This window comes from Dipodomys merriami, unplaced genomic scaffold, assembly GCF_024711535.1.
Source record: "Dipodomys merriami isolate MVZ:Mamm:240054 unplaced genomic scaffold, mDipMer1.0.p SCAF_13, whole genome shotgun sequence".
NCBI classification, from domain to species: domain Eukaryota; kingdom Metazoa; phylum Chordata; class Mammalia; order Rodentia; family Heteromyidae; genus Dipodomys; species Dipodomys merriami.
In genome coordinates this window covers 16,621,203-16,640,524 of record NW_027202604.1, presented here as the reverse complement: position 1 = coordinate 16,640,524, position 19,322 = coordinate 16,621,203, and the positions used below count along the sequence as shown (strand labels likewise).

General features: G+C 40.2%; 1 protein-coding gene across 1 annotated transcript in view; it reads left to right on the top strand.

Moving 5' to 3' along the window:
• The first annotated feature begins 897 nt into the window (after nt 1-897).
• Nucleotides 898-19,322, top strand: part of Dennd6a (DENN domain containing 6A) — a 57,532-nt gene continuing 39,107 nt past the window's right edge. Inside the window, exons 1-4 of the mRNA XM_070018744.1 lie at nt 898-1,185; nt 10,052-10,090; nt 10,425-10,467; nt 18,233-18,345. Coding sequence (XP_069874845.1) covers nt 949-1,185; nt 10,052-10,090; nt 10,425-10,467; nt 18,233-18,345 — 432 coding nt within the window. The 5' untranslated portion in view covers nt 898-948. The remainder of the gene's footprint in view (nt 1,186-10,051; nt 10,091-10,424; nt 10,468-18,232; nt 18,346-19,322) is intronic.

Sequence of the window (19,322 nt, the reverse complement as noted above, 5' to 3'; positions counted from 1 at the left end):
CTCAGCACTTTTGAGGCTGAGGCAGGAAAACCAAAAGTTTTGAGCCTGCTATATAGTACAACCATTTCAAAAAACAAAGACATTGAGTTGTATTGTATTCCTTTTGTACACCTACTAAAGGATTATAAACTAACAGCCATGTGCCCTTAGCTCACATTTGTAATCCTAGCTACTCAAGAGACTGAGATCTGAGGATTTCGGTTAGAAGCTAGGCCAGTAAGAAAAATCCGTGAGACCCTCATCTCCGAATTAAAAACACCAAAAAGTCAGAAGTATATCTGTGACTCGAGTGGTAGAGCAGTAACCTTGAGCACAAATGCTCAGACAGAGCCAGGCACTAAGTTCAAGCCTCAGGACCAGATAAATAAATAAAAAGTAAGCAAATGAAAAAAAAAAAAAAGAAATAGAGAAAGGAGAAATGTGTACACTTAACTTACAGTGGTGTGCAGACCCAATAAAGTAGTGTGTCAATGTTTGCACTTGAACCTGGCACACCTGGCACACAATAAATATCTGATACACATGAGCCGTCGTTACCATTGTCTTAGTGATTTAATCGTATCTTACTGGAAGTATGGACAGTGCCATTCTGGGAATATTTCATCGCCTGGTCTCTGGAATGCGAAAGTGGGCGACTCAGAAGCCACCGTTTCTACCTGAAAGTGCTTTCGGAGAGGGAGGCCCGGGCCGGCTGGACAGTCCGCGACCAGAGACTGGGTGGCATCCCGGTGTCCAGGCCCCAGTGGGAAGGGAAAGGAAGGGACTCGCTTTCAGCCAGACTCCCAGGGTCACGTGGTCGGATGCCCCGCCCCGGCCAAGTGGGTCCCCGGCGGCTGCGGCAGCGTGTGGTGCGCGTGCGCGTGCGCGGGGGTGGGGGGGTGGGGGTTGCGAGCGCGCTCTGCGGCGCCGTCCGCATCGGAGGCGGCACGAGCGGCAAGTGGGTGGCGGATGGCTCTGCTGGGCCCGGCGGGCTTAGGGCCCGGTTCCCGCGGGCCGTTGGATGAGGCTGTGGTGGCGGCCGAGGGGCGCGAGACGGCGGCCCTGGAGGCGGCGGGAGCTGCCCTGGAGGACGATGAAGAGGACGACGGCCGCGGCCGGGGCCTGCTGCGCTGGGACAGTTTCTCGGCCTGGTTGCACTGCGTGTGTGTGGTGGGCTTCGACCTGGAGCTGGGCCAGGCGGTGGAGGTGAGGCCCGGCCGCACCCGGTCTCCGCGCTTCGCCCCCGCGCCGGGCGGCTCCGGTCGAGCCGCGGGCGGGCGGGCGGGCGAGCCTGGACCCCGGCGGCTGCGCATCCGGGCGTGGCCGCCAGCCCCCTCTGCGGGTTGGCCGGGCTCCGGTCCCTCCACCCGGGCCGTGGGAGGATCTTGGGCTGCGGCTAGGGGTGAAAAGTTCTCTTTAGGCCCCTCCTGAATTCTCGTTGATGTTCGTCTTAAAAAAAAAAAAAAAAAAAAAGAAAACCAGCGTCCCAGAAATAACCAACAAGGATCAGCAGCACCCGGGAGCGCCTGCAGCAGGATGTGTGTGTGTGTGGGGGGGGGGTTCAAGAATGGAACAACACCCCTGGCATCTGGTGAACTGCAATAGCCACATTTACACAGCCAAGTGTGCTAGGCCTGTAGCTTGTTTTGGTGATTGCAGTAACTTAGAGCTTTGCACTCAGTATGAGCCGAAATGCTAGCCTCAGCATGCATTTTCTACTTTTCCTTATTTTTTGTTCCCCATTTGTGTGTGTGTGTGTTTGTGTGTGGTGTGTGCACGCACGCTGCCTCACAGCCCTTCCGTGTTAGGGATCCAATCTAGAGTTTCAAGAATGCCAGACCCATGCTGTATCGCTATCCTCTATTATTTCTTAAGACTGCATCTGAAACAGTAGGCCTGAAAGCTACTGTCAGGATGAAGCTAGGGAAAATTGTTTGCTCGTTAATCTGTCAAATTTCCCATCTTTATAGCATCTTATATTTTAAAAAAAAGCCTTCCAGTCTTACTCATTTTTGACATTGTTTAGAGTCCTTTTTGTAATACGAGATTGTCTTTATGTAGCCAAGAAAAGCATTGTCAGAAGGATGTATATGTAGAAGTATATTTTGGTTTTTGTTCTTTTGGTGATAATGACAAATTTTAATCTCATTTTGACTTTGGTGGCCTAAGTTGACTAAGAAAATTGGTAGGGGAAGTTGACTAGAAAGCTACTGCTCTTCCTGGGTTCGATTCCTCAGTACCACATACACAGAAAAAGCCAGAAGTGTTGCTGTGGCTCTAATGGTAAAGTGCTAACCTTGAGGTAAAAGAAGCTCAGGGACAGTCCCCAGGCCCTGAGTTCAAACTCTAGGATTGACAAACGAGAGAGAGAGAGAGCACAAGAGCAAGAAAGAAGGAAAGCAAGCAAGCAAGAAGCTGCTGCTTTTGTATCTAACCTTGCTTCTCTTCTCTCATCCTTCCCTCCCCTCTCTTTCCCACCTCTTTCCTCCCGTCCCCTCCTCTTTTCTGTCTTTACCAGTTCAGTAAACATTTGAGTTTCCACTAAGATCTAGGTAACATGCTAGTTATTGAAGTGCAACTGTAAACATATGCTCTAATCTGCATTTGGAAATTGAGACAATAGTTCAGTGGAAAACCAAGGCTTAATCTAAGTAGTTCATAGAGTTAAATACAGTGTCTGATGCCTAGTGATATTCAGTAAATACTTGTTGATAGAATGAGTGAATCGTGAGCAATTTTTTATCGTAGAAAGGTAAGAACAGCAATTCCCAAAGACTTTGAAGAAAACATTGGTACAATTACTGAAAGTTATATCTACAACAAAATAGAATTTAACTAGAAAACTATAGTATTGGCTTGTAGTAGTTGATTGAACTTTTAAATAGCTAAAGGAGGGAGTCTCCTCAAGTGAATCAGTTTTGTAATATGAGTGTTGTCTTGTTTTTGACCAAATAAACAGAATGTTTAACATAGTTGAAGAGCTGCAAAAGTGTGAATCATTAAAGGATTTCATTTCAGTTTCATTCCTCATAGACCACTTCATTTGGGCACATAGTTCTTAACCTTTTCTTTGCTTCTTGAACCTCTACAAATAAACAACCATGAACTGTTTACTAGAAAAAGGCTTACTAAGACAAAATTCTGAATGTGTTTCTAGGGACTGCTTGGATTAATAGATAGGCCATTATTTCTAAATTAAGGATTACTGACTTTAGATTCCTTAATGAAGGGCCCAAAGAAAGATCAGCACATTAGATGAAATGTAAAGCAGTGAAATTTCAGAGAGAGAAATATGTATATTTGCCTTATCCCTTTTAAAATGAAAATTAATATGTTAATACAAGAAGATAGTTGAAAATTCACTTACTTTGAGGCCGTATTTTAGTTCAAATGGACAGGAGGGGTGGTTGGAATGCAGCCAGAAATGTAGGCTTGTATTGAAGAAGTAACATGATACCTCCATCTCTACATCCTAGAACCAACAACCAAAGGCGCTCAAAAGGAAGATTAATTACAGAATAGGTATAGATTAAGTTTGGGCAGTAATATTCTGAACCCACTGGTGTTAGCAAAAATGTAATCATTGAATCTAAGGTTTAAGAACTATTGAAGCAGCTTTTCTGCCATAACAGTATTTGTATATTTCTTAAAAATGCATAACCAAGACAGATGCTGGTGATGCAGGAGGCTGAGATCTGGACAGCTAAGACTGTGGTCATCCTGAGTAGAAAAGTTCACTACACTCCATCTCCAGTTAACTAGCAAAAAGTAGAACTCGAAGTGTGGCCCAAGTTGTAGAGTCCTAGCTTCATAAACTATTACTTAATGTAGGTTCCTGGACTTCATAAGCCTTTGGGCAAGTTATCTTTCTCCTCTTTATAACAGTGCCTTTATCATGACATCCATGTAAGGATTTGTTAAGTCAGTATTGGGAAAGCATTTGGAAGAGTGCCTGAGAGACAGATGTATTAAAATCTGTGTTTTGGTTGTGTTGATTTTTCTAGGAATCCTCATTGTTAGTGAAGAGGGTCCCTGAGTTTTCCTTTGTGAAGTCGAGCCTTTTGTTTTTAGTGGAAGATCTTTCATCCTTTTGTAATAATAATAATAAAAAAAACTGATGTGAAACCCTTAATGGCTAATCTGGCTAAAGTGGGACTAAGCTGTCTCAAGCAGAAAAGGGGATCTTGGGGTAAGGACGTAAAGGTATTGAAGGCTGTTAAAACACACATTGTTGCTTCAGAAAATGGGTAGAGCTCAGAACCAGTTTTGGTCTTACTTTGTGGGTCTTGTTCATGCTTCAGGCTCCCTGCAAATTGACTTCTGCTTCTTTGGTTTTTTGGAGGTAAGGTTGCCCTTTTTAGTCACATCATTGAAGAGAATGACTTTTACTCTTGATTCAAACACCAGGGCCTGAATGGGAGCAGTTCCAACTCTTGATAAACCTGTGTGAATGTAGTGGAATGATTCACCTGGCATTAAATGCCTGTAAGGGTCCTGTTCTAAGTGAAGGAGGCATTAAGGAAATATTAGAAGAGAAAAAAGGTATTTTAACTATAGGGAATTTGACTACCTTTTTTCCCCAGAGGTGGCTATAGAAGTGTCAACATGAATCTGGTTTTCTTTTGAAACAAGGCTTGAAATTGTAATTTTGGTCATTTCTAAGTTTGAAACCTGATTATATAGTAAAGCAATAATTACCTGAATCCAGAATTACCTCATTTTTCCAACTTATTTTCTTGAGGGAGAATACCAGGCTTATTGTTGGAAACTTGGCCAAAAATAAAAATTATCAACACTAAAATCTGTAATTCTTTGCTAAGAGGCAACTTCAATTAATAATGGGCATTTTTGATAATATCTTCTCTAATGCATTAAAAAAAGGAATAATATGAGGAATCTAACTACTAACTTGGAACCCAAGTGCAGGAAATAAGGAATAACTGCTATGGATTTTTAAAGCCCTAGGATTTTTATTTATTTATTTTTGCCTTGTCTCTAGTGATATACGGTCTTTTGTCTCTACTGCTTTTTGTGTGTGGATTCCATTCTTCATGCTGAGGCCAGAGTCTGCAAGAGTCTCAGTTTGTGTTCCTCTATTACTTGTGTTTGACTTCAAGTTACCTTGGTACTAATTTTAGCCAAACTAGTGTTTTCTTCTGCAACCAGGCCAAAGGTTAATGCACACACTTAGCAGAGGTCAGTGCCCTCTTTCGTTCAGTCAGTTGTGGTCAGGAAAAAGTGTTTCAGTAAGAAGTGGCCATCAGGCTCACTCTTGCTATAGGAGGAGGGGATACTTCCAAAGAATGAACTGAGCAGCAGGACCATATTACTAGAGGGGCATGCTTTTATTGATAAACATTTTCATAAATTGGCAGATCATTAAAGACTTAAAGGTATTATATTTTTATTGTTATTATATAAAGGTGATGTACAAAGGGGTTACAGTTTCATAAGTCAGATTCCATATAATTAAGTATTGGTGGTTGGATGGAAATAATTTGAGGTATATCTACTTAATAAGCTTTTTTTTTTTTTGGCCAGTCCAAGAGCTTGAACTCAGAGCCTGGGCACTGTCCCTGAGCTTCTTTTGCTCAAGGCTAGCGCTCTGCCACTTGAGCCACAGTACCACTTCCGGCTTTTTCTGTGTATGTGGTTCTGAGGAATCGAACCTAGGGCTTCATGCATGTGAGGCAAGCACTCAACCACTAAGCTACATTCCCAGCCCATTATTAAGCAAATTTTTTATAGTGTGTATTCTTAGCCAGAGACTGTTCTAGAGAGATTAGCAAACAAATAGAAAAGTTCTCTCCTAGCCAGGTGTTGGTAGTTCATGCCTGTAATCCTAGCTACTCAGGAGGCTGAGATCTGAGGATTGGGGTTTGAAGCCAGCCTGGACAGGAAAGTCCATGAGACTTTTATCTCCAATTAACCACAAGAAGTGGTGCTGTGGCTCAAGTGGTAGAGCACTTGCCTTGAGCTGAAGAGCTCAGGGACAGCACCCAGGCCCAGAGTTCAAGCCCCATGACAGACTGACATACACACAGACACACATAGAGAGAAATGTTCTCTCTTCCATGAGTTGTGGAAATTGAAGTGAAGTAGTTATGGTCTGTAGTTAAAATGATATTTTATCATACACATAATACTGCTTGCTACACTAGGAGGTGGATAGATGCCAGTGCATCTGAAATCCTAGTTACTCAGGTGGCTGAGATTTGAGGATCGCAGTTCACAGCCAGACCCAGCAAGAGTCCATGAGACTCTTATCTCTAGTTAATCACCAAAAAATAAAAAATAAAATCCTGAAGTGGAGCTGTGGTCCAAGTGGTAGAGCACTAACTTTGTGTAGCTAGCCTTACATAGTAGGAGAATATTTGCCTTGTGTATGTTAAGCCCTGGGTTCAGTTTCTACCACTTTAAGGAAAAAAAAGTAACATGGGACCACATTTAGGGGTATGTGTATGTGTGTGTGTGTTTAAGTGTGTAAAGAAAGAGAAGAAAGGGAGAGACCAACAGTCAAACATGGAAGTTATATATCTGCTTGGGAGATATTAGCTGCGGAAAAGAGATGCCCACACTTACCAGTGAAGCCATTTGTATTCTTAGTAGACTTGTAGGCTAGGAAGTGTGTGGGACAAGGTGAGCCTGAAGAAATAAGGAGAAGCAGGACTATATTGGGAATTGTGGGCCACAATAAGGAAGTTGCTAAAGGATTTTTTTTTGTCAGTCCTGGGGCTTGAACTTAGGGCTTGGACACTGTCCTTGAACTTCTTTTGTTCAAGGCTAGCACTCTACCACTTGAGCTACGGTGCTACTTCCAGCTATGTTGTACTGAGGAATTGAACCCAGGACTTCATGCATGCTAGGCAAGCACTCTACCACTGAGCCACATTCCCAGCTGTTGCTAAAGGAGTGAGTCAAAGTCTGGGAAGGAGGGAGCTCAGCCAGTATTAGTGAAGAGCTACAGAAGAACTGGAAGTGCAACCTTGCAAAGATGACACAGGGACTGAGCATGATTATAGAAAGAACATTGTGAGAAAGACAGCTGTTAGATCATTATAAGCACTTATATTATGGCATCAGAAACTGAGGCATGGTCCTTGGTTCTATAAGAGGACATATCCATTTAGGCATAAAATTCCATTTTGGTACCAGTGCTTTCCATTGCATGCCACTGCTTTTAGGAGTTTGAAGGTATAGAACTCTATTCATGTATTTTTGTCCAAATTCCCAATGAGTACTTGTTAATGATAAGCTTTAAAGCAAAAGTAGAGAAGAGTAGGAGCAAGTTGAAGATTTGGGTTTAGGATAGGGGAGTGAGAACTAATAACAGAAAAAGAAAGGCAAAATGCTAATATTTAAATGTATTGCAGGTGGAAATATGCATATGTATATATAATTTTCATATGTATATTACTATTTTCAGTAATATTCACTATCTGCTTATTTCTTTTTTGTAGTACTTCCCTCCAGCTCCCCCTATGAGGCTTGAACTTAGGGTCTGAATGCTGTCCCTGAGTTTTTTTGCTCAAAGCTCTACCACTTGAGCCAAAGCTCCACTTCTAGATTTGTGGTAGTTAATTGGAGATAAAGAGTCTCATGGACTTTCCTGTGTGGGCTGGCTTTAGAACTGCAATGTTCTCATCTCAGCCTTCTGAATAGGTAGATTTACAGGTGTGAGCCACCAGTGCCCATTATGTAATAGTGGGTTTTCAACTCAGAGCTTCATGCTTGCTAAACAAAGAACTCTACCACTTGATCTATGTCCTGGCCCTTTTAGCTTTAGTTAATTTTCAGATGAGGTCCCATGTTTTGCTCAGGTTAGGCTTTGGACCATGATCCTTGACATACTGCTTAGCTGGGATCACAGACTTATACTACCTCTCCTGGCTTATTGATTGAGATATTGTCTGGGCTGGCCTCCTGAGTAGGTCTGAGTGGGTTATGACAGAGTCTTTTCCTTTTAGAAGTTATTTACATTAGGAATGGCTAAGCAAAATGTGTTAGGTTGGTTTAATGAGATACTGTCAGGAATATCTTACTTTGAAAAAAATAGTTGAATAGTTAAGTATTTAAGTCATTGGAAATTTTGTTGTTCTTTGTTTATGTGGTGTCAGAGATTGAACTCAGGGTCTCAAGCATGTTACACAAGTTCTACCACTAAGATATACTCCAGCCCACTATTAAAATTTTAAATATGAATTTTTTATCCTATTTAGACATGGATTTAATTGATACAAGATTAAAGAAGGATTTTCTAAGTAATAATGATAAGAAATTGTAAAGTAAGATGTCTGTAGATTTGATTACATTTTTTTCCATTTGAAAATTAAAAATGAACTTCAAGCTATTTACTGGGAATTGAAGTTTGTAGACTTCTGGGTTATAGTGCCTTTTTAGAGGGAAGACTAAATTGTGAATATGTATTGTGGGCCTAATTCTTAGCCTCCATAGACCCTTACCATCATACCCCTGTATCTTGTTTGAAAATGACTAGTTTTTAACAATTGATGCCATGTAGAAGAGGCATTATTGTCAATGTAAAAAGATGTCTTCTGCATGTACATCAGCATATGTAATCAAGAAGTGTTGAGACTATCTTTTGGTCACCTGGATAAATTTATTGTTCATCTACTAAGATCAGGATGGTTATAACACAACAGTTGGTTGGTCTTAGGGTGGATGGCCTTAGTTTGGTATTGGACAATAGCTGCTTTAGCCTAGTCCTGCTTCTTTTACAGTGGCTTGGAAGCAGCTGTTTCCCTTAGAAGGTGTTATGTTGTCTAGGAAAATAACCTAAGAAAGGGGATGGGAAGGTGGCTCAGTGGTAGAATGCTTGCCTTACAAACATGAGGCCCTGGGTTCGATTCCTCAGCACCACATAAGCAGAAAAAGCCGGAAGTGGTGCTGTGGCTTAACTGGGAGAGCTTTAGCCTTGAGCTGAAGAGCTGAGGGACAGTGCCCTTGCCCATTGTTCAGGCCCCACGACCAGCAAAATAAAAAGAAAGAAAGAAAGAAAAGAAGCTAAACTGCCTAGGAAAAAAAATACACAATCATTAGTTAAACAGGAGTGGGGAACCAAGGATCATTTCTATATTTATAACATTATTTGTGGGCCATACAAAATTATGAATACTGGCAGATGGGCTTCAGGCAGCCACATCGCATAACAAATGATTTCCAGGACCTTATATAACTTTCCAGCTTTATGTTCTCCACCACAGATGTAAAAGAATGGGAAGAAATTATAATAGGCTTTATGGTGGAACATAAAAACTACAATGAATTCTTTCTCATTTTAATTCTACTCCCCTGCTGTCCCCTTTCTTCTTGCTGGTGCCAGGGTTTGAACTCAGGGTTTCCTGCTTGCTCAGTTGACTTTCAACCACTTGAGCCTTGTCCCCAGACAAGCATTTTTGCTGATTATTTTGGACATAGAGTCTCTTGAACTTTACTGTTCTGGCTGATTTTGAATTGTGATCCCTTGGATCTCAGCTTCCTAAGTAGCTAGGATTACAGGCATGAACCACTGGAATCAATCTTCATTTTTCTCTTAGTAATTATTGATATTTATTACTTCTTAGAATCAATTGAAATTATTATTTCTTGAAGTAGAGACAAACTGATACGTTAGATTTTCCTAGGCTTAAGGGATCCTTCTGCCTCAACCTTCTGAGTAGTTGGGATTACAAGTGCATGCCACTGTACCTGGCTGTGAAGTATTTCTTTTCTTTTTTTCTTTTTTTTTTGTCAGCCTTGAGGCTTGAACTCTGGGCCTGGGTGCTGTCCCTTAGCTCTTCAGCTCAAGGTGAGCGCTCTAACACTTGAGCTACAGCACCACTTCTGGTTTCCTGGTGGTTTATTGGAGATAGGAGTCTTACGGTCTCTCCTTCCCCGGGCTGGCTTTGAACCACGATCCTCAGATCTCAGCCTCCTGAGTAGCTAGGATTACAGGCGTGAGCTACCAGTGCCCGGCCTGGCTGTGAAGTATTTCTATTGATCATAGCTAGTTAGAATTTTAGCAGTACTCACTAATGTTCATGTCTAACCTAATTTATCTCTTTTCTTACAGGTAATTTACCCTCAACATTCCAAACTTACTGATAAAGAAGTAAGTAAAAATGTTGCTATGTGTATTCTGTTGTTAAATTTCTGTTTGGCATGTGTTTTGTATGTCAGCTTAAATAACTTTTGTTTTCTTGGGGCTGGGAAGGTGGCTCAGTGGTAGAGTGCTTGCCTTGCATGCATGAGGCCCTGGGTTCGATTCCTCAGCACCACATAAGCAAAAAAGAAAAAAGCCGGAAGTGGCCCTGTGGCTCAAGTGGTAGAGCGCTAGCCTTAAGCTGAAGAGCTGAGGGACAGCGCCCAGGCCCAGAGTTCAGGCCCCATGACCAGACATAAAAAAAAACAAAAAAACAAAAAAAAACTTTTGTTTTCTTTTTCAGAAAACCAACATTTGCTATCTGTCTTTTCCAGATTCAAATTCAGGTAAATATTTTTCATGTGTTGTTTCTCTTGAAATTTATCTTAAGAATGATGGTTGTGGGGCTGGGAAGGTGGCTCAGTGGTAGAGCGCTTGCCTTGCATGCTCGAGGCCCTGGGTTCGATTCCTCAGCACCACATAAGCAAAAAGAAAAAAGCCGGAAGTGGTGCTGTGGCTCAAGTGGTAGAGCACTAGCCTTGAGCTGAAGAGCTGAGGGACAGTGCCCAGGCCCAGAGTTCAGGCCTCACGACTGGACCCAAAAAAAAAAAAAAAGAATGATGGTTGTTTTCATTACGTGAAAATTAGTTGAGGGCTGGGAAGGTGGCTCAGTGGTAGAGTGCTTGCCTTGCATACATGAGGCCCTGGGTTTGATTCCTCAGCACCACATAAACAAAAAAGAAAAAAGCCGGCAGTGGCGCTGTGGCTCAAGTGGTAGAGCGCTAGCCTTGAGCTGAAGAACTGAGGGACAGCATCCAGGCCCAGAGTTCAGGCCCCACGAAAATTAGTTGAGATAGCATATTAGAACACAAACTCAATTTCAGCCCAACAAACCAGTGATTGTGATAGTTCAATGTAGTCTAGTCATATTGTTGTTGATTTTAGTTGGTTCAACACTTTTTTTTAAAAAATATACTTTATTGTTATTATTAAAGTGTTGTACAGAGGGTTTCCTATTTTAGAAGTCAGATAATGAATACATTTCTTTTTTGGACAAAGTCACCTGGTTCAGCTCTTAAAGTAACTGTTACAAGGTAATGAGTAAAACATCAAAGAGCATTGGGCACTGGTGGCTCACGCCTGTAATCCTAACTACTCAGGAGGTTGAGATCTGAGGATTATGGTCCAAAGCCAGCCCAACCAGGAATGTCGGTGAGACTACCTCCAATTAAATCACAGAAAAGCCAGAGTGGTGCTATGGCTCAAGTGGTGGTGTGCTAGCTCTGAGCAAAAGGAGCTCAGGGACAGCACCCAGATTCAGAATTCAAGCCTCAGGATTGGCAAAAAAAAAAAAAAAAAGGAATAGGGAGAAGACAGAAAACCTGCAACATCTATAGATTTAAGAACTGGAGGGCTGGGAAGGTGGCTCAGTGGTAGAGTGCTTGCCTTGCATGCATGAGGCCCTGGGTTCGATTCCTCAGCACATAAGCAGAAAAAGCCGGAAGTGGCGCTGTGGCTCAAGTGGTAGAGCGCTAGCCTTGAGCTGAAGAGCTGAGGGACAGTGCCCAGGCCCAGAGTTCAAGCCCCATGGCTGACCAAAGTGGTAGTGATTGAAAAAGCTGAGCAAGACTTCAAGGTCCTAAATTCAAGCCCTGGTCCTGGAACAAAAAACAACAAACACCCCCACGGTATAACCCCTGCTTTCACTATATTTGATGTTGGTATAATTTGTGGAGGGGAAGGGAAAAAACAAATCGTTTAAATAGGGATACAGATGGACCCATTGCAACAACGAGATGTACGATGTACAAGTTGTTATGTCGAAAAACTAACTTTACAACTTTGGAGGGGTTGGGGGTTTGGGAGAAGCGGGGAGATGGGAAGGGATGGGAAGGTGAAACAAAGGAGGAGGCAACAATGCTTGATAAGAAATGTACTCATTATCTTGCCCATGTAATTGTAACCCCTCTGTACGGTATTTTCAGAATAAAAACAAACAACCTCCCCCCAAACAAATAAATGAAACAAAATAGTTTTTTAGGCTTAGAATGACCAGATTTTCTCAATCTGCACACAATTAGAACCCTAAAAAGTAGAATCACTCCCGTCTTTTTTCCTTTTGTGGTTACTTCTAATGTCCTGTCCGTTTTTTCAGTAATCTGACTTGGAACACTCAATGCTCTACTTTGTTTTCTTTCAGGCTTTTTCTCCATTCTGTATAAATCTTTCAGAATTTTTTCCCATACATTTGGAGGTGAAATATGTGGGAAAAAAAGTAAAATCATATATTACCTTTGAGAGTGCAGTAGATCTGACATATAATGATTAGAATCTTTTTAGGCTTTTTTTTTTTTGCTACTAATGAAATACTGGCAGAGAGATCTAGGCTCTATTCTTGTTTCATTTCTGGATTTAATTTCTAGAACTCAAGGTAAGCTGAGTTATATGGATTGCAGGGTGAACTGACAATGATTATACTCTCAATAGGTTGTACAGCATGTTCCTTTTTAGACCATAGCTGGCTACCTTGACTTTGTCTTTTTCATGTCTACATGAGCATCAGAGGTTAAAAAAATGCCTGCCTCCCTATATATCTCTTAGGCCTAATCATCATTTTAACTTGAGGGCAACCAAAAGGACCCAAATTTCTCCTTTTGAAAGTGTCTTCCCACCTTGAGTAGGTAGAAGAGAAGTATTCTGAATCATTAAAGATTCTTAATGTTAATGCACATGGCATTAAGTCTGCATAAACCTTTCTAAAATGACTTTTATCTTCCATTAGTTTTCTCTCTCTCTCTCTATACATATATATATATATTTACCCTCCCATAATTCCATTCCCCTATGAGTACAATGTCTGTTCATTTCTCTGTTATCCTCCTTGATAAAATTAACATTTTAACAATTTACCAGTTTATCCCAGGTATAATTACTTAAGGAGAGTTCTTTTTTGTTCCTGAAACCATCATATGCATGTGAACAGTTTTTTTTTAATTAAATTTTTTTTTGTCAATTTAATACACAGAGCTTAGCTACTGAACCTGAGTGTAGAAGAAGAAATTGTCCCATGTCAAGTATCGAGGTTTAGAAATGAATTTTTGTTTTGTTTTGTTTTGCCAGACCTGAGGCTTGAACTCAGGGCCTGGGCCCTGTCTCTTTTGTTCAAGGTTAGCACTCTACCATTTGAGCCATGGCACTTCTTCCAGCATTTTCTGTTTATGTGGTACTGAGGAATCTAACCCAGGGCTTTCTGCATGCTAGGCAAGCACTGAACCACTAAGCCACAGTCCCAGCTGCTTATGTGGTGTTTTAATAGCCTTTTGAACACATAGCTTTATAGTTTGTCTTTTTTGGATGTATAAATCTATGTAAATAAAAAATTCCAATGGTTTAGAGATATGAATGGCCCACAGATGTTATTTTAGTGTGTTTTTAAAAAATAAATTGCACATCATTTCAAGTATGGCACATTTAACCCATAATGTTGGTTGAAAAAGATTGGTACTTATATGTAAAATTGACAAGAGACCTTGAAAGCAGGCACCTTCGCATCCTAACAGATGAATGTTAATCTGAAAACAAGAGACTATGTTCTGTATATGTCTGAGATCATAGATACAAGTTGTGAGTATTCAAACAGTTTGCTTCTCTTCACTGCCATTAAATGGTCATTGAAATTACTGTGCCAACTTGGAGAGATTTAACTTTTCCTCAAATAATAACTTTTATTGTTGTGGAAAGAAATCAAAGCACTATAGAGCACTTTAAGAAAGGGTCATAAATCAGAGTTCTGTTTCCATGATACACATGAGAAAAAATAAAACAACTTTTTGGGCTGTGTGAAAGCTATACAAATGAAAGAAGATGGTTTTAGAATTCCAAGCACTATAGAGCACTTTAAGAAAGGGTCATAAATCAGAGTTCTGTTTCCATGATACACATGAGAAAAAATAAAACAACATTTTGGGCTGTGTGAAAGCTATACAAATGAAAGAAGATGGTTTTAGAATTCCCAGTGGAATGGTTGCCAATCCCACAACCCCCTCTTCCACACACTTTAGATCCTTATGACTTTAGAAAACACTTTGGTTTGTTTTTAGGTTTTAATTTCTTAATCCATTCCAGTGATTTTTATCTTTCTCAGTCTAAGATTAAAATGTGCTTTCCTTCTTTTTTTTTTTTGGGGGGGGGTCCGGTCATGGGGCCTGAACTCTGGGCCTGGGCGCTGTTCCTCAGCTCTTCAGCTCAAGGCTAACGCTCTACCACTTGAGCCACAGCGCAACTTCCGGCTTTTTTCATTTTTGCTTATGTGGTGCTGAGGACTCGAACCCAGGGCCTCAGGCATGCAAGGCAAGCACTCTACCCCTGAGCCATCTTCCCAGCCCTGCTTTCCTTCTTATGCATATTTGTCATTACAAACTTTTTTTTATTCATTATTTACCATTTTCATCTGGATTTAAATGTTCCTGATGCTTTTATTATGTTGGATACCCACAGACAGTAACCACTGTATTTTAAACATGTCCAAGCTGGGTATAATGGCTGACACTTGTAATCCTAGCTACTCAGAAAGTGAAGATTGGAAGAATTAGAGTTGGAGGCTAGACAGGACAAATGTTCATGAGATTCCATGTCAACCAGTAAAACCCTGGGTGTGGTGGTATGTAGCCTTTCATCCCAGCTACAAGTATATGATAGCTGTCCAGACCACGTTGGACATAAATATGAGACCCTCTTCAAAAAATAAGGAAAGCAAAAAGGGCTCAGGTGTGACTCAAGTGGTAGAGTACCATCTGGCAAATGTAAGGCCAGAGAGAAAACTTAACATTAGTAGAGAAACCATGGTACAGTGCTGAATCTGAGCAAAAACATCAGTTCTTGTTCTAAGTGGATTTGACATTTAGACAATATTGACCTCTAAATATTTCTTCTCTGGAAATAGGAATATGGTTATGTACTTTACAAAGCTTGCACTATCTATTAAAAGGCCACTTTGGGTTATTTTGTTTGTTAAATGTCCTGTATGTCATAGATTTACCTTTTTTTTTTCTTTTTGTGCTGGTTCTGGAACTTTAACTCAGGGCTTGGCCGTTTGTTCCTTAGCTTTTTTTTTTTTTTTTCAAGCGTTCCTTAGCTTTTTTGTGGAATATGGTTATGTACTTTACAAAGCTTGCACTATCTATTAAAAGACCACTTTGGGTTATTTTGTTTGTTAAATGTCCTGTATGTCATAGATTTACCTTTTTTTTTTTTTCTTTTTGTGCTGGTTCTGGAACTTTAACTCAGGGCTTGGCCGTTGTTCCTTAGCTTTTTTTTTTTTTTTTTTCAAGCGTTCCTTAGCTTTTTTGCTCAAGGCTAGTGCTCTACTACTTGAGCTATAGCTCCACTTCTGGCTTTTTTTTGGTGGTTAATTAAAGATAAGAGTCTCATAGTCTTTCCTGCCCAGCCTGGCTTTGAACCACGATCTTCAGCTCTCGGCCTCCTGAGTAGCTAGGATGATAGATGTGAGCCACTGGCACCCAGCACTTTTGTAAAATGCAACTTAGATGAATGATTAGAAAAATGAAATAGAACCCAGAAAATGTAAAATACAAGTCTAAATTAATTCTAGTAATATCAAGTTGTTTATAAAGTTTTTAAATGTTGCTGGGAGGATTGCAGTGCAAAGTTAGCTGGGGCAGGAAAGTCTGTGAGTAACTTATCTCCAGTTACACACCAAAAAGCTGAATTGGAGTTGTGGTTCAAGTGGTAGAGTGTTAGTTTTGAGCAGTAAACAAAACATTGAGTAATAACACCTAGGCCCCAGGACCAACACCCCATTACCTCCAAAAAAGCTTTTAAATGTGTACTCTGAATTTGTGTATTTATTTGGTCAGAGTTGAGTTTGTAAACTGAAACCAGTGCAGAGACTGTACTTTGAGATGCTCTGTTCTAAAGTACTGTTTCTCAGCAATTCCACCTCGTCACTCTGATGACAGAGTCTTTGTGGAGGTTAAAGGACAGTAGCTAGGATTACAGACATGAGCCACAGTACTTCACTTTTTTTTTATTATTATTTTTATTAAGTAGTTGTATGAAGAGGTTACAATTCCATATGAGTACAATGCTGACGAGTTTTGAATGAAGAAAAGAAGTTTCTATTTCTGTTTCAGTTGACCTCAAAGTGACATTTAAAAAACAGCTTAAGATACAATTTATATAAAATGCATTTTATCCATATAAATGTATATTTCAGTGAATTTTTTTTGTTGTTCTTGTGTCTTTTTTGACTTATGGTTCAAGGATACCTGGGCTACTTAGTGAGAATATGTCTCAGATATCAGCAAAAAGAAACTGAGTTGAGACATACTTGACTCTTCTCTTGACAGTTTAGGCAACATTTACTATAACAGGGTTAAAGTATAGGAAGAAGTAAAAACTTGAGAAACTTGTTCTGTCTCCCATGCAGGAAATGGGAATTAAAGACTTCTAGCCATATTTAATTTTTTTTCTCCTCCAGCAAAGTAATATTAGTGTTTGTAGATGTACTTGCTGGTTTGCTTTAAAAAAATTAAACATATTGGGACTATGTTGGAAGGATGGGTGCAAATGTTCAAAGGAATGACATTGTTCAAGATGCTTTGTATTCATAGATTGCTTTCTTGAGTGACAGCTCCTATGTACAACTACTTAAAGGTAACAAAAATATATTTTAAAAAGTGAACAAATGCAGTGGTGGTACTCATAGACATCATGTTGAAAGTGAGCTATGCATCTTGTAATTGGGACTGGAAGGAATCAGCAGAGAGAGAGAGTAAAAGAAGGGGTGACATTGTCCAAAAAGAAGTGTACTCTTTACCTGACTTATGAAACTGTAACCCCTTTGTGTATCACCTTTATAATAACAATAACAATAAAAATTAAAATACATACAAAATTTAAACATGTTATCAAGTTTGTTTTCCCTTCCAGAATGTTAGATAGCTATGTATGTAAAAGTAATAATAAAATATTGAGCATATTTCACATTTATTAATTATAAATATAATGACTTGGAAAATTTAAGTGACAAGTTACTTCATGTGTTTTTTTAATAGAATAATTTTTAGAATACTAATGGTTTTAAAATACTTTTTTTTTTTTTTTTGTCAGTCCTGGGGCTTGAACTCTGGGCCTGGGCCTTGTCCCTCAGCTCTTCAGCTCAAGGCTAGCACTCTATCCCTTGAGCCACAGAGCCACTTCCGGCTTTTTCTTCTTGTGTGGTGCTGAGGAATCAAACCCAGGGCCTCATGCATGCAAGGCAAGCGCTCTACCACTGAGCCACCTTCGCAGCCCCTTAAAAGAATTATTATCTGACAGTTTACTTAGGTTTTACTTTTTATTTTTGATGGGGTTTGAACTCAGGGCCTTGAAGTTGCTTGTCTTGCTTGTTTGGCTAGTACTCTATAACTTGAGCCATGTCCCAGGCCTATCTTTTTGGTCGTGATTTGGAACTGGAATACGTGGATGTTTTTTTCTATTCTAGTTAGCTTTTAACTGAGATCCTCTGAATCTCAGCCTTCTGAGTAGCTAGGATTACTAATTAGGATTACTAATGTCAGGCTTAAATTTTAAGAGGTTTTCTAAAGTGATCTGAGGATCACGGTTCAAAGCCAGCCCAGGCAGGAAAGTCCATGAGACTCATATCTCCAATAAACACTAGAAACCTGGAAGTGACGCTGTGGCTCAAGCGGTAGAGTGCTTGCTTTGAGCTGAAGAGCTGAGGGATGGCCCCCAAGCCCAGCGTTCAAGCCCCACGACCAACAACAACAAAAAAATTCTATATATGTAGACTTGAACAATGTGTTCCACTTTTGTGTTTGGCTTCTTTTGCTTATTTAACTTGGAGGAAATGAAGTAGGAAAACTAGTGTAGAGATTTAAGAGTTAGCTGTCTCACTTATAACTTTGTGACCATCAAAGATGTCTTTGAGCAAGATACTTGGACTTTTAGGTTCTCTTTTTTCTACTGTAAGTCATGAGCAAATGGGTGGAAATGATTTGTAAGCTTCCTTAAGCTCTAAAATTGATGGAACTGGAAAAATAAACATTGAACTAAGTTATCCTTACTTTCTTTCCTTTTCGTTTTTGTTAGGTTGTCTTGGAGATACCCAATTTTGTTTTAGATTTCGACAGTCTTCTGGAAGGAGAGTGTCACTGCATTGTCTCCTCGATCAATTTGACAAAGACTTACCAGTTTACTTAAAGGTTGGAAAAGTAGTCATAGAAAAATGTCCATGTGAGAAGAAACATTAGAACATACTACTTTAGAACTCATGTATTCAGTTACCTCTCATATCATTTGGAAGTATTTTGCTTTTTAGTCTGTAACTTCATTGTATAGCTGCATTTCTTCTGGAAGTCTGATAAGGATTGAGCATATCAGTGAAACAGACCATAAAATGACTTGGTGAACTTTATTTTGGAGGGGTACATGGATTAAAGCTAAGGCCTCACGTATGTGCTCTACCGCTTGAGCCTCATGACTAGCTCTTTGTCTTTTGTTTTTGAGATAGGATCTCATTAACTTTGCCAGGTCTGGTCTTGAACTGTTTGTTGGTCCTCCTGTACCCATGTATTAGATAGCCAGAATTACAGACATGCACCACCATGTTCAGCTCTTAACACATTTTATTTTTTTTGGGGGGGGGGGGTCCAGTCGTGGGCCCTGAACTCTGGGCCTGGGCACTGTCCCTCAGCTCTTCAGCTCAAGGCTAGGTTCTACCACTTGAGCCACAGCACCACTTCCGGCTTTTTTCTTTTTGCTTATGTGGTGCTGAGGAATCAAACCCAGGGCCTCATGCATGCAAGGCAACCACTCTACCACTGACCCACCTTCCCAGCCCATTGAAACACATTTTAATGTCATTGTGAATTATAGGAATGGATTAAGAATGCTGAGGTAATTTTCTTTTGCTTGTAATTCTGTGTTTAGGGGTTGGAGTCATGGCTCAGGTGGTAGAGCACCTACCAATGATAAAGCATCAGATAGCCAGTTCAAATCCCAGTCTCAGGTGGAAAAAATTAATTCTGTGTTTAGATGTGAGGGTGGGGAAGCACTACATAGTAAATATCATTTATAGTTGGAGTAATATTCCCTGTGATAGTCCTTTATACATGAATTTAATTTCCATTTACAGTTTATTAAAATCTTTCAGTAATTCAAATGATTTTATAATCTGTCT